This window comes from Artemia sp. Qi Xiang Cuo, chromosome 11 (assembly GCF_049724085.1).
Source record: "Artemia sp. Qi Xiang Cuo chromosome 11, ASM4972408v1, whole genome shotgun sequence".
NCBI lineage: Eukaryota > Metazoa > Arthropoda > Branchiopoda > Anostraca > Artemiidae > Artemia > Artemia sp. Qi Xiang Cuo.
This window is the reverse complement of record NC_142804.1, coordinates 14,786,981-14,812,556: the sequence shown is the minus strand read 5'-3', so window position 1 is coordinate 14,812,556 and position 25,576 is coordinate 14,786,981. Positions and strand designations below refer to the sequence as shown.

General features: G+C 34.7%; 1 protein-coding gene across 1 annotated transcript in view; it reads right to left on the bottom strand.

Annotated features, from left to right (window-relative positions):
- Positions 1–23,012, bottom strand: part of Ns2 (nucleostemin 2) — a 34,772-nt gene extending 11,760 nt beyond the window's left edge. Inside the window, exons 1-3 of the mRNA XM_089097081.1 lie at positions 22,980–23,012; positions 9,418–10,275; positions 5,093–5,385 (exon numbers count right to left, since the gene is read on the bottom strand). Of these exons, the coding sequence (XP_088953207.1) occupies positions 5,093–5,385; positions 9,418–10,265 (1,141 nt within the window). The 5' untranslated portion in view covers positions 10,266–10,275; positions 22,980–23,012. The remainder of the gene's footprint in view (positions 1–5,092; positions 5,386–9,417; positions 10,276–22,979) is intronic.
- Positions 23,013–25,576: the final 2,564 nt, after the last annotated feature.

The following is a 25,576-nucleotide window of genomic DNA, read 5'->3' as shown; positions in this document are numbered from 1 at the left end:
AGGGGATGCCGGACTTCCCAGCATTATTTAAAAAAAGATCAGAAATTTAATATAAAAAACAAGTATTTCAACTGCAATAGCAGCAACATCGAAACTTTAAACGAACAGAAAATATTACATATATGATTGGGTTCACCCCCGTAGTCAATACCTCGCTCTTTAAGCCAAAGATTTTTTTGTACTTTCATAAGAGCTATTTATTCTAATTAACGGCCTTTGTGATTAAGCGGTCATTTTTAAAGAATTGGAACAAAATTCGAAATTTCGCTTAAAGAGCAAGGTATTGACTAGGGGGCGAACCCCCTAATAAACAAATTAAAAATTAATGAATAGGCCTATAGAAGTTCGTTACGTAAGTTAATTCGTAAGTTACGTATATTTATTACTAATAAAAACGTTCGTAAATAAAATTAAACAAGTTTCGAGAAAGCCATTTAACTAAACAAGAGTAAATTAATATAACAATTTGGTTTTAATTATTCATGTACGGTGAGCCAAGATCAAAACCTGCATTTATTCAAAAACGTTCAAAAATTAAATAAAAAAAAAAAATTTAAACTGAAAGTAAGGAGCAACATTAAAACTTAAAACGGACAGAAATTATTCCGTATATGAAAGGGACTGTCCCCTCCTCAACGCCTCGCTCTTTACGCTAAAGTTTGACTCTGTCTCACAACTTTATTTTTTAAAACAATAAAAAACTTTAGCGTAAAGAGCGAGGCGTTGAGGAGGGGACAATCCCTTTCATATACGGAATAATTTCTGTTCGTTTTAAGTTTTAATGTCGCTCCTTACTTTCAGTTTAAAAAACTTGTTTTTTTTATTTAATTGACAATCTGAAGTGAAGTCTGAAAGCAGAGATTATTTTTCAGCGATTGCGAAAGACATTATAGCATTCTGGGCGCATAATTGTAACTTGTAATTCTTATTATTTTGTTCATAAGCCATTATAACCGGGTATCTTTCTCTCCCGTTTGACTGTAGCATTTCCCGTTTGACATTCCACATACAGTATATAGCGGTGCCCGCATAATGCACCAATACCACTTTTATTTTCTGCCATGCTAAAGGCTACTAGCCTTTAATTTCCCTTGTTGCTTCGATCTCTAAGCAACAAATGAGATTACTTCTTTGGTTCGCATCCTGAACCAAAACACCACTTTATGGGCATAGAGATGCATATTTATAATCATGCATATATAATAAGCTTTGTTTTGTTTTTGGATAGTAGCCTGATTGAAGTTTTGCATAGTAGTCTGGTTACCATGACAATACAAATTGGGTTATAAACTTTAGTTTATAAAAAGCAACTTCGATGTTATAATAGAGATATTATTTACATAAATATTATTGCACAAATATTTTATGCATTCAAACTATTTTAAGAAAGTGGTAACTGCATAAATTTTTTCGTTAATTCTAATATAATAGTTAGACTACGTAGGTGTTAAGGTTATAGAGCCGGAAGGATAGAACAACAATAAGAAAAATGATCATAAACTAGGTAGTTTTAAAGAAGAGCCAGTGACAAATAGGAGAGGAAAAATAGGAAGAAAGAAAAGTCTTGAAAATGAAAAATCTAAAAAATAAACAAGAAGGAACGAAGGAAATATATATCCTCGATTCTGAAAGTGATGATGAAAACATACCTATTAGATATGTAGCAGCAACAGGGAGTAGAATTGAGGATGGAAACCTTCGAGCATTCGGTAATAAAAATCTAGGGGAGATAACTAATAAGACGAAAGGAACGGTAGAAATATACATTCTCGATTCCGAAAGTAATGGTGAAAATGAGGATAAATTAACTTGCTGATGGGTAAAAATTAAGGTAAATGAACCTGAAGGATACATGAGCCCTAAAAAGAATTACCCTATACAAGATCTGGTAACAAAGCAAAAAGGAATCAGACGAAAAAATCAAGATAATTTTCAAGAGAGTCTAGAAAATTAAAATTGTAAAAAGAATAAATAATAATTTAACACTAGTCACGCAAATGGAACAACATAAATATATATCCTCGATTCTGAAACCGACTTTTAATATAATTCGTAGAAAACATATTTTACTATCGGTTATGAGTGGTTTTACCCTATTAAGTCTTGAATATGCTAGCGATAGTAACCAAGAGCACCCAATGTTGCAGTGTTGCAATTTTGCAGTGTTGCAATGTTCCAAGAGCATCCAAAAGTAACCAAGAGGCACCCAATGTTGCAGTGTTGCAATGTTGCAGTGTTGCAATGTTCCAAGAGCATCCAAAAGTAACCAAGAGGCACCCAATTTTGCAGTGTTGCAATGTTCCAAGAGCAACCAAAAGTAACCAAGAGCACCCAATGTTGCAGTGAAATTACAAGGGACTGTGGGCTAGCTCTTGAATGGGATTCAGCTATATCCGATGAAACGATGGGCTATATCGATCCTTTACTTTTTAGCTCTATCATTTATATCATAGTTGTTAGCATTTTGATAAGTTATAGTTGTTAGCACTTTTATGTGTTATAGTCGTTAGTGTTATTTGTGTTATATAATTGTAGAATTTATAGTTGTTATTTTTATATGTTATAGTTGTTGGCATTTTTATGTGTTATAGTTATTTTTTGTGCTATAGTTGTTAGTTAATAGTTGTGTTATAGTTAATCTATTTCTAAAATAATTTTTTTCAATTGCAAAAGATTTTTAAATACACCAATTTCCTTTAAAATGAGCCATTAAAAAGCTCTCTATGATGTTCCAGTGCCCCGCTAGCTGCATAGAAAAAAAAGGAAAAAAAAAGATGCCGGCGATGCAGAATATCGTAGTTCAAGCGAATTTTCATGTTTTTCAAGCCAATACATTTTCTTAGTTATTCAAGCCAAGGAGCTGTAAGTTTCCTATATAGGGGCATGGGCGCCCATATGGGGGGGCAGGGGGGGCTCTTGCCCCCCTGGATGAATGATGCTGCCTTATTTTTACATTTTTGTTCTGAGATTTCTATTATATAGCATTAAAAGTAGCAATTAGACGAAGTTTGCCCCCCCTGGAATTCAGCTTATGGGCGCCCATGTATAGGGGTGTTGGACAAGGCTATTCTAACGGTATTCTTTAATAATAATAATAATTTATTTATTACCCACTATAAAAAAGAAGCGGAGTACATCAAGAAAAAAAAAAAACAACAACAACAAAAAGCAAACTCGCACACTTAACAATTATTTACATAAAACGACGTAAATTATGATGCGCAGTAAGAACTGCAGATAACGACAGCTTTCCCGCAAGCACAGTCACTTTTTCCCGTAAATCAGGGTGGCCGAATCGCGATATTAAATGCCGGTTCCGGAACCACAGAGGGAGGCTTTGTGTTTCGATCTCACTCTATTTTTAGGATTTATGGGCTATTGTATTTCTTAGTATGGGACGTGATCCTCTCTTACTAGGTTGCAAGCTACCGCTGCAACCTGGATAATCTGCAGTATTTTATGTAAACGTTGATTATGCAGCGTTAATCGGATCATAAAGAAAGATATGAAAAAAGGACAACACACCTATTTTAGATTTAAGGGGACAGAATCATTTCTTTAAAAATTTGACAAAGAAAGACGAGAATACAGAGGCTGATTTCCATTTGTACTTTTTTTTCAGAAGCTTTCAAATGGAACAGACTGTACAAGCCAGTGGTGGCTCTGGCCTCTCTTGCATTCGGGTAAAAATCTTGATTAGCGCCCCCCCCGTCTCCCGCAAATTTTAAGCCCAAATTTTAACAAAATTTTCATCTATTAACAAAAATATTTTCAATTTTTGAATTGATTAATGATAAATGTTTTAATTTTTTTCTAGTTTAACATTTAAATTATTTAATTATCATTAATTACTATAATTTAACTATTTTAATTATTAATATTTAGTACCTTTTAATTTTTTTTAATTTAGTTTTATTGTGTTAATTAATTAATAATTTATTAATTATTTTAATTTATTAACTACGCCCTTTACTTCATTTTAATAGAAATAAAATTTTCAAAATTACAAAATGATTATAACCGTTAGATTCATTATTTGAAATTCTGCACTCTAAAATTTCTGCCATCAGGGCAAGTGCCTCCTCTATCTCTCCCCCAAAACCACCTCTGGTACAAGTTAAGCACCAATGTTGAACTCAGCAATATTTGGCTAAAATAGAACACAATATTTCTGAGAAACAGACTTAAAATATAAAAAAAAAATGTTAACACACACAAAAAAAAAAAATACAAGCACAACAATAGGATTTTAATGTATTATTAAGCAACTTATTATATAGAAAATTTTGAAATATAATCTTTATAAATATAGCCATAAAGATAATTTTAAATGAGTATCTGAATAATAATCTTTATAAATATAATCATAAAGATAATTTTAAATGGGTACCTGAGTAAATTTAGATTGGTATCTGAATAAATGTATCTATAATATCTGAATAAGTTTAAATAGGATAGCCAGAAGTGAAAACTATATCAGAACAATCAAAAAGGCATCTTCTTATAAACAAAGTGAAGACGTTAATCTCCTTACTAATATTCCTAGAAGAAGGAATGAATTGTAATGAAATATAAACATATAATGCATACAAACAAATTTTGATGCATGCTTTAGAGTTTTTTTTGTAAGTCCCCCCCTCAAAAAACTATATAGCATGGCATGGGTTCCTGTTCACAAGTTCCAATTGAATTCAATTAAACTAGTAAAATAGGTTGACAGACCATATCCAATCCAGCACTGTTTTCAGATTAATTTCTTAGTTCTCTTTCATCAAGGTTTTATATGTTTTATAATTATTATATGTTATTATATGTTTTTTTATAAATATATGTTTTAAATATATTAACCTTCATAGCAAGTTTTATATGCATCGGGGGTTATGTGGGAGGATCTTACCATGGAGGAAGTTTTCATAGGGGAAGGGACATTGCTATGAAGGGGGCGCCGGATTTCCCAGAAGAAGGAATGAATTCTAATAATTCCTCATGGTTTCTGAAGCCCGAGGAAGGTGGAAATACAAGTCTGGCCTTTTAGATTTGATAGGACATAAATATAAACAGACTTTCAAAAATATGGGAACATCAAGTTTACCTTTGAGGACCTTTTCTTCATCTGTCTCTCCACTAGGGAAAACAACTCCTGGACAATCAATAAGAAAGATTCTTCTCATAAGGGTAATATATTGCCACACTTTGGTTTCGCCAGCAATTGGTGCCACTTTGCAAACTTTTTTCGACCGAAGTGTATTGATTATGCTGCTTTTTCCTACATTAGGATATCCTATGAAACCAACACTAATTTGTTTTTTATCTGAATGGAGCTTTCCAAATTGTCGTAAAAGGTTGATCAAGGACCCTTTTCCAAAAGGGTGAGTTAAAGATGATCTAAAAGTAAATTTAGTTACTTAAACTAAAGCTAAAACGTTCTTCTAAAGGTGCAAGACCACAATTTCAACATACACTTTCTAATACTTCAAATAACGAGCTCAAAGTTTATTGCACATGTTGAATAATTAGCAGAGCAAAACTAAACTTTTGCTAAAGCTGCCAAATAGACTTTTATTATCACAAGGTTTATGTACAAATCTTTAAAATTGACATATTATTTAGTGTTTTACTACTGATTCAATCTCATAACACATAAATCGAAAAAGTAAGCCCCTTCTATTCTTTAAGAATTGTGAATCCATTCTTGAAGAATCTACTACCCGCTGCCCATGTGTTAGAGGATCTTTTTTTTCTGGAAGTATCGGGGAAGTAAGTTAAACTTTAGAATAAAGCACAGTAGGGTTGAGAAAGGGAGAGGGGGGAATCCCTAAAAAATACAGAATAATTTATGTTCGCCTTAAATTTTAGAGGTAATCGTAGTTTAAATCAAGAACATTCTTTTGAATTTAACTTATGTTTCTTCTCAGCACTACATCCTAGGTTATCCTATATAAGACTGGGAGTAGGGAAAGGGGGAGGGTCTAATTGAATATATGTAAATAAAAGCGAAGTTTTCAAAAATTTCCGTCTTTTCAATTGTATTTATAAAGACTAAGGAAACCCTCTATGAAATACACCCCAGTACAATTCAAAAACTGTAACCAGGAATATCTTTTTGAATTTCAAACCTCCTTCCTCCTCCTAGAAATAATCGTTTGGAGTTTCCTAGAAATAACTCTACCTGGAGTTTCGGTCGTGTGCGCTTAAGACTATAATTACACACGCTTTTTCATATAAAAAGAGTACAACTATATCAAATTGAATTAAAATATTAGTTGCGTTTTTTTTTCTTGTTTTTAATGTTGCTTTAGCGTGTGTTGAAGATAAATCAGCCCTCGAGCTGAAGAAGATGGACCGAGCCAATTATGAGATGAAGCCAATTTAAACAATTATTGCATATTCCTATGTGGAAAAGTCTACAAATTAAGTTTCTTTAGAAATGGAGTCGATGTTTTTTTCATTTTTAGAACTTTTTCAGCAGGAAGACAACCATTATCTTATCAAAAGAATGAATCATATAAATAAATTAAAGCTGTTTATGCATGCTCTAATGAGTGGGCATTCCTGAAACCAAATTAAATAGTATGCATAATCATTTTTGAGTTTAAAAAAACACTAAGGAGACAAAGTGTTTAAGCGTTTTTTAAACTATTTTTTAGAGAGTTGGCAAACAGAGAGTTGACGAACTATTATCAACACACAGTTGACCCCTTTGCATAGGTAAGCACTTTAGTTGTGTTCCATGAGACCTGCCATTTTATTCAACTAATTATTTTCAGTGAATCAACTTTAATGAGCAAAGAATTAACCCGCTTGAATTTCAATTTTACTAGAATCCCTATGTAAAACCCTATTTATTAATCCAAAATCATTTTTATAACATTTTATCTATAACTTTGTAAACACCATTATTCAAAAGCTCATTTACCACATCACCCAATTATCACCAATTAACACCCCATTTTTATTTTTAGCCATCAAAAGAATGGACTGACTTCTTGACCTCAAAGTTTTTCCAAGCTTTCCTTTTATTTCCTTTCTTCCGGGATCATAATGAATATTTTAGGCCTCAATGAAAAAAAAATATTTAAGCTATCTGTTGAATAAAGATATAAAAGTTCAGTTCAGGTTCAATGAGTAACCTTTATACCTTATGAAATAAAAAATAAATACAAAATTCAACCCAAAGTAAGGGGCGCCATAACTTAAAACGAACCGAAATTATTGAAAGATCTTATGCCAAACTGGCAAGCCTTGACAAAAACAACAAAGAGAGAAACAACTCAATGAAAAACAACAAAACGAGACTGCTGCCAGTAGAGGAAACATAAAATAAACTAAGACGACGCGGATATTTCGCCTGTATGTCAACGAGGCGTCTTCAGCACAGAAGAAATAAAGATAAAAAACTAAAAACAAATAAAACCACCACCAATATTAACAAAATACAATTGTCGCAACTGTCTCCAGAGCAAAGGTTTCAATGTTAAATGACAATCGCTGGCTCTCTACTATGATTTTATCCAAATTAAAATAAAACACTGGTAGATGAATTACAATATTGGAACAAAATATTTGCAAAACGTCCAAGAGAACTTTTTCAGCAGAATGTCCAAGAAACCTCCTGTTTGTGAGTCTTTTTCCACAATATTCATATATTTTACCTGTTTTTGGTTTCGAAAAAATCCCCTTCCCCCCCCCCCCCGTGCCTGCCTTCACATTTTTGTTTTTCAAACCTATTTCTAAACTTATATTATCAAAATGGTTTATGGTTTATCATTTTCTACTGAAATATTCCACAGATTTAGTAATTATAATTTGCAGGGCCGTATCCAGGATTTTTGTTCAGGGGGGTTTTTACTAATTTTTGACTTTTGGGGGGGGGTTTACTAATTTTTGACTCAGTTTTCGACTAATTTTACTGATTTTTACCTAGGTTTTACTAATTTTCGACTTATTTTCGAGTCGTTAAAAAAATTTCGGGGGGGGGGGGTTCAAACCGGGTACCCCCCCCCCCTGGATACGGCCATGATAATTTGCACTAGCACACTATTCGAAACTAGCAACGAATATAGATATTTGTATTCACATAAATAAAGAAAAACGAGCAAAAATGGGGTTTTTATAGGCCAAATGACGATACTGAAAAAAAAAAGCGAATATTTCGAGAGGACAAACGCCTCTCTTCTTCAGCGCGAAACGAAACGATGTAACAATAAAAGCCAAAAATTAAAAGAATTAAAACCAACTACCTAACAACCATAAAAGCCATAAAAGGATCATTTATGAATGCTGGCGTATCTGATGAAATAATTTAGATCGTATGATCAATTTAATTTATTTTTTAATGCAGTGATTTCACCTCTTGGATATACAGTACAGATATTTCATTCAAGAAATTATGAAAAAATTGCAAGTAAGTAACAAACTCTTTATTGTTTTCACTTCTTGGATATACAATGCAGATATTTCATTCAATAAATTATGAAAAAATTGTAAGCAAGTAACAAACTCTTTCCTGAAGTGACATCTTGGATACACAATGCAGAAACTTCATTTAAGAAACTATGAAAAAATTGTAAATAAGTAAGTAACAAATTCTTTCTTGAAGTCACCTCTTGAATACACAATGCAGAAATTTCATTAAAGAAATTATGAAAAAATTGTAAGTAAGTAGCAAATTATAATTCCATAATGCCATAAATATTTCAATTTCCAATATTTATTTATCAGAATCTAAATGGCAAAATTAAAGCTAAATTTGACAATGCATTTTATCTGTAAAAATTAAAACAAACATTTGATTCGTGAAAAAACTCCTGAAAAAAACGGTAAATCTCCTCAGGCTGCTTGGTGTCACACATTTTGACTTATTTTGCTAATTTTGCAATCATGTTTTCTTTTTTAATCTGGCACCCTCTATTGCCAAAAACTATAACGGAATATAAGTCCCTTTCCCAAAAAAAATTGAAAACCTGATTTTTCCCAATTTGACAAGATATATACTCGTGTAAGCTTCTACTTACAATTAAACAAGCAAATTTCCATTGTAATGTCCTTGATACTTTTAAAACCTTCTTTTCGACCCCCCCCCCCTCAAAATCTGCTAAATACCTTCTTAAAATATGGCTACATTTAGCTGTGTATCGCACACAACTTAAAATGATAATAAATGTATAAACATTTCTACTTTGAAATCATGATATTCTGTAGTTTTATTGTGAATGAAATATTTATGAAAGTTTCACCCTCCAATTCTTATAGAATATATACATGTATATTCGTTTTTTTTGTAGCATACCCTCGCAAACGATGCTTTTGGAGCGCAATTGATTGATCTTGTCTATTTTTTGTATAATAAATTATCATTACTACTACTACTACTGCATTATTCTTTCTTTCGGTTGTCGTAAAATAAAAAGTGTTTACCTGAAAGCCAAGGTTGGATATTCCTTGCTGATGATCTTAACCCATCTTTGAGTAACCCAAACAGGTACCAAGTCAACCTTATTCAGAATAAATATCAGCTGCTTATGTTGCTTCTCTTTTTTCAGATAGGCTTCAACTTGTTTGCACCGAGTACCCATCGGATCTCGAGCATCTAAAACTTGGATGACTACATCTGATGAATCAATGACTTTGTATAATTCTTTCCAAATGCGCTTGCTCTGTCCTGCTTTCATCACCATTTCTCTAGAAGCAGCTACCTCGTCAGGCGCATCACGTATCAGAGACTTATCTTTGTCTTCATCATAAAGTTCTGATGAATTATGAGCAGTTTCAATATAGGATTCCAGATCGCAAGTACCAAGAGAAGGCCTCTTTCTCGTTTTCTTTTTTCCAAAAACAGACCCGAAGCTTTCTGTATCAAGAAGATGAACTCGCTTGTACTTAGCCGTTTCATTTAGCAAGGTTACTGGAAGACGAGTCTGTTTCATCACAACTTGATAAGGATCTCGCATTGCCTTACCCAATTCTTCCTGAAATTTCTGCAATGCAGATTGACTAACAACCCTTGTATTACCAAACCACCTCTGATTCGGTTCAACCCGTGCCACGGTGCCATCTGGCACTTTGCTCTGATAAGGTGCTGCTCGGATAATTTTACCGGTTCGATCACGTTTAGCTTTGAAGTTCCTGTACATCTGTAGTCGTTTAATAGTTGCCTTGTCCCTTGGCTTGGCTACCCCCTTTAAGGTGGTGGTACTCCTATTTGGGTTCATGCTATGGGCATGCTTGCTCGCTTGAGGCTTCTCACGTGGTTTGTTCTTTCCCATTTTGTTAATTCTGAAAAAAAAATTACCTTCAGAAATATTTCCTATTAGGTTTAGTCTCATCTTGTCTTTGCAAATGAGTATTCCCAAAGTTGTTTAAATTAATACATTACCTTGAAACCATCTGCTGGATGAACAGATTCAATTCAATCACTCAACTTAACACAGACGTAAAGAGGAAATGATAACAGTGATTGTAGTTGTACGTGGTATAAATTAAAACCGTTATGTTTTACCAGTCAAAATTGGAATAAACTCTTTTTTAGCTTCAAACTATATATTTGAAAATATCAGAAAACTAAAAGGAGAAATACATCCTCCTAATTTGGCATATATACCCAGAAATGAATACGCTCCTTTTTAACAAGTAAATTAATGACATAGGATGAAAGGGAATGAGTTTTGAACTAAATCCATGGATTATTATGAACTTGGACCTTCAGACGAAAGTAAAGAGCAATATTAAAACCTAAAGAGTGCATAAATAAAGCCTTTGAGAAATCTTTGAAGCTAGCCCTTGGGGCAAATCTCATTTATTTTCGATTCTGAACACGTTCAGTTTTCCCTCCAAAATAAAATTTTGCATGTTCAAAATATGATTTTTGGAATTCGAACTTCCTGATTTGTATATAAAACTATAAATATTACGACATTTTTTTTTTTTTTTTTTTTTTTTACTTCAGGACTCCAACATTAATAAATATATAAAATAAATTAGATAAGTAAATACATAAATACAGGGATGGCTCGAAGGACTAAGGCCAGGGGGGGATGAAATCCCACTATTAAAATGACTCCTAGGTCACATTATACGACTCTTGTAAATTTATTATAATTAATGTTCTATCATTTATACTTATCTACGGAGACAAACAAGAAGCTGAAACCGAATATATCATGCGTAACTAAGGACAGCTATGTTTTTATTCGACTGTTCTTCAAAGTGGACCACAGCTGGACAATCTTGTTTAAGTCAAGGGCATCGGTGAGGTCTTTCTCATTCGCCAACAACATAAGGACTCTAATCAAAAATCAACCAAGGCCGTTCTAAGGAAATTCTTAGTAAACTCGAGCTTGCTGAATGTTCTTTCGGCAGCAGCAACTGCAACAGGTGATGTCGCAGTCAATTTGGCTGGCTAAGGAGATTAGCTTACTTAAGCTGGTGTTGTCGGCAATTTTCTTCCCCTGGGACTTCTCTGAAGCAAGTAGCGCCGTGGCGAAACTGAAACAGAACTTCAAGCTCTATTTGAAAATCAGTATAATCCGGAGGTCTCTCTTGATTTAGAAAAAAAGCGTTGGTGCTAGCTCAATGTCTGCAACTGAAACCCTTTTTTATAGGAAGCTAAAGTTAGGATCAAAATGGCTAAAAATGGACGAGGCAAGCTCTAAGATATCTCCCATCATTGTACTCAAAGTTTCAAGCAGGATTCTAAACCGCTGTCTATAAAACTGATACATTGAGATTTCTGCTTGACTTGTCAAAACGAGATCGTTCAAGTCAGGCGACGATGGTGTCTGACGAAACCTGCCTCTGGATCGGCTTCTCTCATTCTGGTTAACATTTTTGTAGTGTCAATGAAATTGTTCATTTCATCCTCCAATATTCTTTTGAAAAGTTTACTCATCTCTTCAAGTATCACAATTGCGTCGATAATGTTGATCTCCTCTTCTTCAAGTTTTTCTGTTGCTATCCTCATCTTGTACATGATTTTTTTCAAAAGATGAAGCAACCGATAAATTCGAAGTTTGAAATCATTTTCAGATGGCCACTAGCATGTGCCTTTGACTTCGCATCGGTGTTCCTTATCTGTTTTGTTTCGTAAAGGGCTAAGACTATTGCTTCAAAATAAGTAACTACTGCTTGTATGGTTTCAGCACTTGCAGTTTACCAAGTCCGTGATAGGTTTCAAGGATTTAAAGCTGTTTTCAATCAAAGAGAGCTTTCTTTAAGGGTGGCAAAATGCTTTGTAGATGAAGAGAAGAACACGTATATTTTGTCAAGGTCGTTGAAAAGCTCAACTATCCAAAGAGATGAGCTGCCACTATGTTCTATAACAATGTTTTGTCTGTGGGCCTGTCAGGGAACCAAGGCCGTACCCAGGATTTTTTTCGGAGGGGGTTTTACTATAAAAAAAATTAACCCCTGGATACGGCCCTATAGGGAACATCGGGCACACGGCAATCAGGAAGTTCAGATATTTCCTACTGGGCTCCATTAAATTGACGAGACACCGTACTTGCATAGTAATAAGACTGAATAGCTAGTTTATCCAGAGGACTTCCTCTCCTTGACAATGTTCCTATTATGCTTTCGGCCACACCCTGCCCGGTTTCGTCATTAGTCTCGCTAACATGTAATAATCTCTTTCTAGGTGTCCCATCCAAGTTTATAGTGCAGATTATGAGCACAAGCTTATCAGAGTGTAAAGCATCGGGGATCGTATCAAAGAATAAATTTCTGAATTCAAACTTCGTCGAGGATCTTCTCCCTAACTTCTGCTGAAAGAAAGTCAATTAGTTCGCTCTGAGAAATTGTCGGTAAATAGATAAATTTGTGTGGTCTATATCGGGTATCAAGAGCTGCCACATATCTCGCTAGAAGTTTTTTTCTTGCAAAATAGAGTTTACAACTTGAAGGTCAAGTTTTATCATCTATATGTATGTGCATTGGGTCCAAATACAAAGAGTAATTGACATAAGAAAAATACTAGAATAACTGATACAATAATCTAAATTGAAAATAGAATATTTTTCAACAAACTTCTCCATGATTGACGCCATCTGAGAATTACAACTTGCAACTAAAATTGGGATAATCTTCCATTTCCTGGGAAACAAAGCTAAAATCTTAAATTTCAATGAGAACAACACTAAAAACTCAAAATTATTACAAAATTACTTTAATATTAAGCAAAAATCTTAAACATGGGAAAAGATAAGGAACGAGACGCATGGAATTCCAATTTGGAGTTCTATCATGAGATGGGATATAACTCCGAGTGTATGTTGAGTTTGCCACTAGTTTTCCCCTCGACGGATACTTCAAAGTTTGATGAAAGAATGGGGCATAGATAATCGAACTTCTAGTCCACACCACAGCCTATTGGCCTAGCAAAAAAGGCAGTTGGTACTGGAAAAGCCATAACAAGAAAAACACAAATATCCAACAATGATGTTGACCATGCATTTCTGGAACACATTAACACACCAGTTGATGGCTATGCATCTCCAGTAAAGCTCTATAGGGGCACGCACTTAAGATACATCCTATCTTTCATTCCTGACTATCTGAAACCTAATTTCCAATGATAATTTCCAACAAAGGTATCCAAAGAGAAATAATTCTCTACCTCAATATCCCACTGACAATGTCACAGGGCAATAATAATTATTGATAGAAGTAAAATATCAACGAGAAGCTGCAGACAGATTAAACTGCTATCAAGACTAATTCTGTGAGTTCCAACTGAATATTGAGTTGCTTAGAGTGCTTAGTGTAATTTGTTGCCTTCAACTATTGTATAGTTTTTGCAGTTCCTTTGCTTATGTAATAATTCTGTTGGGTGTTTGAACCTTGGTTTATGATTTAACACTTGTGCATTTCAGCTTTTTTTTTTTTTACAAATATTACATTGTTGAAAAGAATTTTTTGAAGAACAGAACATTATTTAAATATAACTACCTTTAGAACTATCCAAGTAAATCTTCCCAAGGATATTTATAATATTCTCAACCTTAGGATAGGCAAATCATTTAGATACATTTTGGGATGGTATAAGGTTTACAAGGTTTAAGTGAACTATATGTTTTATTGCCTGCACCAAAAACATTAGCGCCATTTGAAAAATATTATCAATATAAAGATAGTTTTATGGTTCCTCTCAATATTCAACACACTTCTGCTTCTTTCAAGAGAGTAGCAATAAATATCTACAAAAGTCATTTGCAATAAGATTTTACTAATACTGATATCTAACTAGTGCTAATTTGAGCCAATCAGATTTGTCATAAACTTTTCTGATTGGTTGGAAAATTCTATGAAAAGGTGTTAATGGTTTAAATTAACACTAGAAGAATCTAGTATTAGCATAATCTCATTGTGAATGGTGCATAAGCCAACCATTTGTTGAAATATTTTAGAAATACTGACAATGACAAAAAGATAATTGGAACACTTAAATGGGAAAAAAATAGGACAAGACTAGAAAATACATAATGAATTTTGTACGCTTAAATCTTTAAAACAAAACTTTTTTGCATAATGACCAATTTTCTGCATTGTGCAGGTACTAATCATCTGATTTGATACCTTTGGCCGGGAGTGAAATGCGTGGTTGAGGGCAAATCATCCAATGCTTCCAATATTCCCCCCACTCTCAGATTTCTCCGAGCTTTCATTTAGAGCTGTTAACTATGGCTGAGCTTACAGAGTCACAACCTGGTTATTCCTAACCAAATAACCAGCAACACTAGGAATCAAACTCCTGACATCAGGACTTGAAGTCTAGGGTGCATATAACACACATATTATTTTACAGACTGTGGATTACATGTCCAATCTACTTAAATTACAGGATCTATTGGGATGACAAAAAGAAAAAAAAACAGTTAATGGAAAGTTATTAAATTATTTAGGTTTTAACTGTTTTTAATAGTGAATGGCAACAAATGGATTCAACTTTACTTATGTTTGCTGACAGTAATCTTAAGGTAGAATTAATCTCAACACATTGAATACTAAGAAGGTTTCTCCCGTATTTGATTTTTTGGCAAAATGGACTTTTTGAGCACTTAATGTGAAAAGCAAAAACAACAATTATTAAATCAGCAAAGTAAATGAAGATGATTGGGTACGAATGAGAGTTGGTCATATTGCAGCTAGGCCTCCGGCGCTTGTAGATTATTGCCTGAAAGCCATAAGCCATAGAACTGGAGCTCTGAAAGCCATAGATCATTCAAATATAACTGGTTAAGTTCAACATAATACATCCATATGAAGATAAACTTTTACATGTCCAGGCCTTAGTCACCAAATGGATTCAAAGAGTGTTTTGACCAATTACTAGAAAATCGAACAGTTCGCGGTAACAAACTGTAAGTAAGGAGCAGTCTGGCTCAATAGTAACCAAAACTCTGAAAAGCGGAATTTTGATAACAATAGATATATCAAAAGAATCAACTTTTTATGCTGATTTCAAATATATAAATTTCATTAAAGGTTACGAGCCTGAGAAACTATTCCTGATTTTTGAAAAAGGGGAGACACGCCCTAAAAGTCAAGTGATCTTAATGAAAATCACAACATCAGATTCAACATATCAGAGAACCCAACTATATAGGTTTCAAGCTCATATCTGCAAAATGGGGAATTTGATCTTGGGAAAAGATCACGGATGCGTGTTTATTTGTTTTTGTTTTTTTCCAGGGGTGATCGTATCGACCCAGTGGTCCTAAATTTTCGGGGGAGGGCTCATTCGAATGGAAATTAAAAGTTCTAGTGCCTTTTCTAAGTGACCAAATTGGAGGGCAACTAGGCCCCTCCTCCGTCCCTTTTTTCTGATCAAAATTTGGGATAAGCATTTTGTTCACCATAGTTGAAAGGCCCAATAACAATGCCTTTGGGTATAATATGACGCCCCCCCCACAGCCCAAGGGAAAAGGTCTTTAAGTTATAAAATTTACCCATTGTTTGCCCATAGTATCTGTTATTGGGAAGTATGCACGCATTTTCGGGTGGGGGAGAGACAATTTTTCTGCTGGGGGTTTGTCCCAGGGGGAATTTTCCATGGGGAGGGAAGTTTCCAGGGAATGAACTTGTCAGGGGAAATTACACTGGGGGATTTGCCAGAGTTCTTATACAAAATTATTTTTTGTGTCTTGATTTCTCTTTTCCGTCTCAATTTTACGCGCAAAGTGGTTAAGAGTAATTGTCCGGGGTAAATTTTCACCGGTATTAAACTGTCTAGATAATGTTTCTGTGGGGAGGGGGTTTCTCCGTGGAGGTGAGGCCAGCATTTCCTGGCATTATTAAAAAACGATCAGAAATTAAATAAAAAAAACAAGTTTTCTCAACTGAAAGTAAGAAGCAACATTAAAACTTAAAACAAATAGAATTTATTACGTATACAAAGGGGGTCGCCCCCTTCTCAACACCTCACTCTTTACGCTAAAGTTTGAATTTCGTCCCAATTCTTTAAGAATAATTCCTGAAACACAATGCCGTCTATTTAGAACAATAAGACGCTTTTTTAAAAGTAGTAAAGAGCGATGTGTTGAAGAGGGAGCAACCCTTTATACACGTAATAATTTCTGTTCGTTATAAGCTTTAATATTGCTCTTTACTTTCAGTTGAAGAAACTTGTTTTTTTTTTATTTAATGAGTAAGGAAGGAGTTAGCCTTAAACTGTAAGTAAGGAGTTACCCAGCTCAATAGTAATTGAAACTAAAAAAAACGGAATTTTGATGCTAATAGATCATAGGCAGCGCAGTCACGCTGCCTAAGTAAAGAACGATGTTGACACAATGTATTATTCATTTATTTTTTGTTGTTTTTTTCCATACCAGGGCACTTCGTATCGAAGGAGTTGTCGTGGAAACTTCGAAAAGGGCTCATTCGATTGGAAATTGGACTGGCTAGTGCCCTTTTTAATAGTCGAAAGTGATTGGAGGGCAACTAGCCCCCCCCCCCCCCACGTCCATCATTCCCCCAAACACATCCAATCAAAATTTTGAGATAGCCATTTTGTACAGTGTAGTTGATTTCCAGATAGAAAATATATTTTTGAGGAGGACACTCCCCCACAACTCTCAGGGCAAGGATTTTAAGTTTTGCCCAGGGGGCATATAAGAATGATGTTGGCACAATGTATTATTTATTATTTTTTTCCTTTAGAGCAGGGCACTTCGTATCGAAGAAGTTGTCGTATAAACTTCAAAAAGGGCTTATTCAATTGGAAATTAGAGTGACTTCTGCCTTTTTTAATAGTCAAAACTGATTGGAAGGCAACTAACGCCCCTTCCACGGCCACCATTTCCCGACACATATCCAATCAACATTTTGAGATAACCATTTTGTTCACCAAAGTTGATTTCCAGATAGAAATTATGTTTTTGAGGAGGAAACTCCCCCACAACCCTCAGGGCAAGGGTTGTAAGTTATACCCTGGGAGCATAGAAGGTTTTTATAGAAGGCGCTTTCGTAGAAACTTCAAAAAGGACTCATTCGATTTGAAATTGAAAGGACTAGTGCCGTTTTTAATATTCAAAAGTGATTGGAGGGCAACTAACCCCCCTCTCTCGCCCCCCTTTTCGCAAAACACATCTAATAAAAATTTTGATATAGCCATTTTGTTCAACATAGTTTTATGTTCTGTAAATTAGATCTTTGAGGATGACAACCCCCTCACAGCACTCAGGCCAAGGATTATAAATTATGCCCTGGGGGCATATAAGGTTTTTATAGAACGTATTGTTGTAGAAACTTCAAAAAGAGCTCATTCGATTGGAAATTGAAATGGGTAATATCCTTTTTAAGAGTCGAAAGTGATTGGAAGGCAACTAGCACCCCTTCCACGCCCACCATTTCCCCAAACAAATCCAATCAAAATTTTGAGATCGCCATTTCGTTCCACGCAGTTTAAAGTTCAGGAAATTATACCTTTGAGCAGGACACTCCCCCCCCCCCCCACAGTTTTCAGGGCAAGGGTTGTAAGTTATGCCCTTGGGGCATATAAGGTTTTTATTCAAATCTTTGTCTTAGAAACTCGAAAAAGGGCTCATTCAATTGGAAATTCAAACGGCTAGTGCCCTTTTTAATAGTCGAAAGTGATTTGAGGGCAACTAAGCCCCCTCTCACGCTCACCTTTTCCCCAAACACATCTAAACACATTTTTAGATAGCCATTTTATTCAACGTAGTAGAAAGTTTTGGAAATTAGGTCTTTAAGGATGACAACCCCTCCCCCTCACAGCCCTCAGGGCAAGGGTTGTGAGTTATACCCTGGGGGCATATAAGGTTTTTATTGAAAGCATTGTTGTAGAAACTTCAAAAAGCTCATTCAATTGGAAATTGAAAGGGCTAGTGCCTTTTTTACTAGTTGAAAGTGATTAGAAAGCGACTAACGCCCCTCTCACGCCCACCATTTTCCCAAACACATCCAATCAAAATTTTGAGATATCCATTTTCTTCAACGTAGTTGAAAGTTCTAGAAATTAGGTCTTTTAGGATGATAACCCACTCAGAGCACTCAGTACAAGGGTTGTAAGTTATGCCCAGGGGGCATATAAGGTTTATATAGAAAGTTGTTGTAGAAATCTCAAAAAGGGCTCATTTGATTGGAAATTGAAATTGCCCTTTATAATAGTAGAAAGTGAGTGGAGAGTAATTGACCCCCCTCTCACGCTCACAATTTCCCCAGAAACGTTCAATCAAATTTTAGAAATAGCCATTTTGTTCAATGTAGTTTAAAGTTCAGGAAATTATGTATATAAGGATGACAAACCCCCCAGAGCTCCCAGGGCAAAGGTTGTAAGTTATGCCCAGGGGGCATATAAGGTTTTTTTTATAGATAGAATTGTCGTAAAACTTCAAAAGGGGCTCATTCAATTGGAAACTGAGAGGGCTAATGCCCTTTTTAATAGTCGAAAGTGATTGGAGGGTAGTTAAACCCCCTCCCACGCCCACCATTCCTCCAAACACATCCAATCAAAATTTTCAGATAGCCATTTTTTTCAAAGTAGTAGAAAGTTCTGGAAATTAGGTCTTTCAGAATGACAACCCCCCCCCAGCCCTCAGGGCAAGGGTTATAAGTTATGCCCTGGGGGCATATAAGGCTTTTATTGAAAGTTTTGTCGTAGACACTTCAAAAGGGCTCATTTGATTGTAAATTAAAAGGGGTAGTGCCATTTTTAATAGGTGAAAGTGATTGGAAAGCAACTAACGCCCCTCTCACGCCTACCATTTCCCCAAACACATCCAATCAAAATTTTGAGATAGCCATTTTTTTAATGTAGTTGAAAGTTCTTGAAATTAGGTATTAGAGGATGACAACCACCCTAACAGCCCTTAGGGTAAGGGTTGTAATTTATGCCCTGGGGACATATAAGGTGTTTTTAGAAAGCGTTGTCGTTTCAAAAAGGGCTCATTCGATTGGAAATCGAAAGGCCTAGTGCCTTGTTGATGTCTGAAATAGGTCCCTGTCCTATAATTAGACACCTCCTAGTCTGCTCCTATTTATTACACCTCCAGTGGTTTTATGACAAATAATGAAACACATTAATTGTCCTTGATATTAAATTCAGAATTTAACAGCCAAGAACTTGAGAATTTTCAGAACCTACCATTTCAAGTAACACTGGTTTGTCATAGAATCAAAGCCTAAGTATTTATAAACACCTGCCTATGGCAAGGACTCAAGAAATATTGATTCTTAGCTATATCAAGGTGTTTTGAAATAGAGAAGTCCTTAAATCTCAAGTTCCTACCTGGAATTTAATCTGGTGTCTGTTCAAAACATCTGAGCCTCATTGCTTATGGTGTACCACCTCAGACAGACAATGCCCAAATTCATACATGCATTCCTGAAAAGTGAGTTCAAAATAGGCATGGGTGTCATTTCAAACACTTGACGCCTGCCAGGAGGGTAAAACCATAGTGCACACAGATCATCAGCTACTACAAGGTCTGATCCCATATTATTCTCCATCAGTTTGGACCCATAGAAAGCAGAAATCTTGAAGCTTTCCCAAAAAAGGCACTATTGCTTTTTATGCAGATGTATACAGGGTCCTTGAGAGCATTGTAAATGACACACTGGTTTCCTACCTTCAAAGAAATCGGTCACTTTCAAAACATCAGTATGGTTTCTGTAAAGGTTGCTCAATCAATACAAACCTCATTGAAACATTTGACTTTGTGACCAGACTCTTGGATGATGAGACTTCTGGTGGATGTCATATTGCTTGATCAAGCAAAAGCCTTTGATAGAGTAAGCATCAACTTCTTCTCCTGAAAGTGGAAGCAGACAGGGTGCATGAGGACATAGTTGTCTGGATCGAAGCCTTTCTCACTGGAAGAGTTCAGAGGGTAGTAGTTTATGATGCCACCAGTAAAACTGTTTATTCTGACAAAAATTCTGTCATAAGAGAAATTCCACAGGGTACAATCCCAGGGCCAATGTTGTTCAGCATATACATTAATGACTGTACAACTCACCTGAAAAACCCACTGCCACTAAACGCTGACAATTGCAAGCTCTTAGGACAGGCCCAAATTAGCCCCAATCACTCAACAATGCAAGAAGATTTTGATCAGCTATCTAGATGGTCATCTGAGTGGGGTTTGTAGTTCAACATGTCAAAATGCAAAGTCCTACATCTTGGGTATGACAATCCTAGACAACCTTACCATATTGAAAATGACCTACTTGAAGCTGTAAGTGAGGAGAAGGACCTGAGGGTTATTGTCAATGATGAACTCAAGTTCCACAGCCATACACAAGCTCAAGTTGCAAAAAGCAAACTGAGCCCTAGGGTTCATAAAACAAATGTTTACCACCAGGAAGCTATGTGTGGTCAAGAAGCTGTACAAAGCTATTGTATGTCCACACCTGGAATTTGGAATGACCCTAGTGTCTTCCCATTATAAAATGGACATTAGAGCACTCAAGAGTGTCCAAAGGCAAGCAACAAAGCTTATACCAGCTTTGCAAGACAAGCTGTATGAGGAACACCTTGTGTCCCTCAGACTCCCCACCTTAGTCTATTGAAGGAAGAGAGGAGACACAATTGCTAGTCACAAACTGCTAGAAAACAACCACTCAAGTCAAGTTTTCTCCTCATCCCTTGCAAGTACAACAAGAGGTCACACAAAGAAGCTGCAAGTCCCTTGTTGCCATTGACATGATTTCTAGCACTTCTTCTCTGTACATGCTGTCCCACACTGGAACAACCTCTCTGAAGCCACTATCTAGTCTGAAATCATAGATGTGTTCAAGAAAGGAGTTGATCAGGATTGGGCCAATGCAGGGTATATGCTAACCTGGAATGCAAACCAGCAGTAATGTCACACCACCAGCAAGATATTCCACAGGAGGCTTATCACAACCTTATCTCACCAGACATGCAATTTAAGGCAAGAGACAATTGTCTATTTAATGGATGTGCTACAAGAACTAGTGCTGAATAAAAACTCACCCTGAAAGCACAAGGAATTCATGCAAACTAGCCTATTTGTATATGCACTTGTTTGTTTAATTTTACAAACTGCACTTGATTTCTAGGTAGGGAAATCAAAATCCTTAACAAAACAAGAAAAGTAAAGCTCTAACATTGTGGTTGATGTAATAAAGAATTGGTTCACATTAATTCAAAGTCAGCAGACACTGCCACCTTAGACAGTGGTGTTGTGCTGGCAACATTATGATACTTCAGCAGCAATCAACCAGGCCTCTTGTCAGCAGTGTTTGATGCATGTGTAGGCATGGCACCAGGGTCAATATCCAACATTGGAAGTGCCAACTACACAAAGTACCCCCCCCCCCAACAAAACAAATCTACTTATGGGTGCCTGTGTGTGGTATACATTGAATATGAGGCCAAAAACTACAAGTGCCTGCAACTTTTTGGAAATACCACAGAGCAAAACAAAAAGTACTCCTATGGAATCACTATTGTCAAAAACACTATAGCCTACACGGAACTTACAACTTTCCAACTTGAGAAACAAAGAAACTTACTTTTCTAGCATGGGTAACACTGTTATGTCCTCTTTATTCATTTTTTTATTTTTTTGCACTAACAGAACAGTGCTCTGAAAGAACTGTTCACAGGCTCATTTAAAAGCTATTTTTTATATATAGTTGGTTTTTGATTACTTTAATTTTTTAACCACATCATAGGCTAGTCTAAAAACAATAAGCTAGGCTAGACAAGGTAATAAGTTACCATGACCCTGTCAAAGGCTAAAAATGGAATCTCCCCTGTATCATATTTGGAAAGGTAATAAAAAGGCATCAAGGTGTGCATTCATTTTCTTCTTAACTAAGGTAATATGATAAAGGAAAATCTTAGCCTACCCTTTTGTCTAAATTTGACTAGCCTACTGAAAACCAGAAGTTTTCTGAGATTTTAGTCAACTAGTTCCTACTAGTCTTGTCCCAACTGTAAGCCAGGGTAAAGTTCTACAAAATCATATTATTGAGTTAGGAATAAAGTGAATACACCATTTGATGCCTTTTTTTATGCTGATTACAAATATAATAGGCTAATCATTTCTATCGGAAATGAATTTCAGCCCCCCCCTTATATATGCCAATTCAGGGTTAGGTTGTGTTAGGTATATATAGGGGGGGCTTAAATTTATTTCCAATATAGGCTAAATGATTATTATAGGCCTATTTGTAATCAGCATAAAAAAAGGCATTGAATGGTGTATTCACTTTATTCCTAACTCAATAATATGATTTTGTAGAACTTTATCAAGCCAGTTCCAAGTAAGTAAACCTGTATAGGCTGTATAATGTCAAAGATTAGGATAATATGGGAGGTTGTGTAAGCATACTAAAGATATTAAATTAATACTTAGCCTAGGCCTACAGCTGAGAAGTTAGGTCAAGCCAAACCAATGGGCTTTTATTGAACGACATATAATAATAGGTATGCTACTTGGAAATATAATAATTGTTATAGGGCTACGTCCTAATTTACAATAAGTTTCTACCTTGACAGTGTACTATTTGAATTTCTTACGAGAAGGGTAGCGTTGCCACGATGTAAAGTATGAAAGCCTAAAATTTTGAATAAAATCATTAAATGAGCGAAAAAGAAGAGAACATTCTGTCGATTCTAGAATGGTTTAAAATTTATATTAAAAAAAACATAATTTAGTGTGTTCAAAAACTTGAAAATAATTTTAAGCTAATAATATCCATTCATATAACTGCAATTCAGCATTAAAAATGACTAGGCTTCAGTCAGTAGCCTTCAGAGCCTTCAATAATCAAACGTCAGTTGAAATTTTTGTTAATTTCCCAACTCAGTTTCATAGCAATTAACGCTGAAACTTAGAACAAACCTTTGCTTTAGAGATTACAGAAGACCTATTGAGAAGACTTGCTGAGATAAGCTGTCACTCTAAGAGTATAAAAATAGAATTGAGTATAAACTGACGTTTACGAAAAGCTTGAGTTTGCTGCTAAAATTTAAAGTACTAAATCATATTAAAATGATGAAGTACTGTTATGGTATAGTGGAAAGCTTATGGGACCTCTCCTTTCATTTCACAGATTTGAAAAAAGAGAATATTTTTGATGTGTCTAGTCCCAAACATATTAAATTAAACATATCATAACTTTGTATATTTTTTTAAGTTTCTGATGGCTAGAAAGAGATTAGACCTGCATATTTGTTTTCTTCAGTGCCTTTATCCACTTTGTATACAATGATAGACTAGGGCTACAGCGGCCTTAGGCAACATTGGAATTCCGGGCCTATTTATCAGTCATAACACATGCTTTGCGTTTGATTTTAAACCATATACTTTGTAGTTTTATTTAATTATCGGATTAGAAGAAGAAACGGAAAAAATAATAAACATATATAAAAAAACATAATTAATTTAAGAAACGAACATCAACGTAATTTATTTAAACAAAAAATAATACTTTAACAAATACACCCAAGTTGATTAGTTATTTTGCCTTATTTCTAACTTTTAATTCTGTAAGTTCGTCAATCAGTTTGTCAAAATTAATAGGGCTATTTAATAACTCTTTTTCTATATAAAGTAGTGATAAAATATTTGATTTTGCTGACCTAATGTGGATCTTAAAGAAAATGTGCTGACTATGACTGAACATAAACTCCCTCCGCTGGGATTGCTTATTGGAAGGGTTAAATAAATTCTCACAATTATGTTTATATTAGGTAATGTTACATTAATATTATTTTCCTAGATTCCATATGGTTACTGGTGAAACAATACTTTTTATAACGTATAAAGTATAAACAACGTATAAACATAACGTAGCAATATAACGTAACGTGTAAACAATAAAGTATATTTGTTAAAGTCTTAAATTGCAATGCTTCCTTTTTCATTTCATCTATGTTTAAATCTTGTTCATAACAATTTAATTTCTCGATTGAACAGTCAAAACATTACAATCCTGAAAATTGTTTTGTAATTATTGTTAATTAATATTTATCCCTCAGATCTTTTTTAATGTTACTAATGAAAGAATCGCATGCAACTACAAAAAATATTAACTTTAAAATGATTTTGTCACTGGATCTCATTTTGTGTTCTGGGATTCTATCAAGAAATATTTTTGTTATTTTTGCCGTTTTTATTATTGGTATTTGCAATATCTTTAACCTTTTCGCTTCTTTTTCTAAATTGTTATACTCATCTCTAACAGTTTTTATGAAATATATTAATGAATCATATATTAAAATTGCTTACTTAAGGATTTGAAATTTTGTTGAAGAGTCTCGTTTGAAGCATCTATTCTCCCTTTTCCTATATAGTAAATACTTACTCAAATCTGTATAGTTTATTATGCAATTTGACTCCTTTGGAATTTGTTTAATGTTTTCTTCTTTACTTGAGGAAAAATGACACAAAAAAAGTTGAAATTGTTCATAATTTTCTTTGAACAATTTTATAGCATCGGAACGATCAGATCCCTTAGTGTCACCAACAGGTTCAATACTCAAGTGTTTGCTTTTACAAAATCTCTGTAATGCGCTCTAGCAATGTGCAGAACTTGTTAAGAAAAAGTTAATTCCTAAATGATATTGAAAAAAGTAGAAATTTCTATGCCGCTTTCGGCAGCAGTGTTTCCAATGGAAATTACTGAATGATTAGCGCATGATATAAAAAGAGCAGAAAAAATCGGTCGCTTTACTCTGGATTTAGAGTCCTACCTGACATATTAAACGCAATATCATATCTCTATCCCTGACAATTAGTGATGTCTACGCATCTTTATTATTTAAAAATTCTAAAATGACTTTCTCAAAGTTTTCACCAATATGAGAAAATAAAGGTAGAAATCTCAAAAATCTTTTTATAATATCACTTGAAAGAACACAACAAATAATGAAGGTCAGTTGATCCACGTGATCAGTTGATCAGTTGATCCACGTCAGTTGATCAGGTGTTAAATTAATAATTAGAGATTAAAATTTGGATTCCTTTATTCCTTTATTCCGTTCACTATTGTCAGCTGTAAATCCTTCATTATAAAGGATATAAATTCAACACATTTGTAGAAAATAAATAGTTTATAGTACCGGTAACGGAGTTTACATATT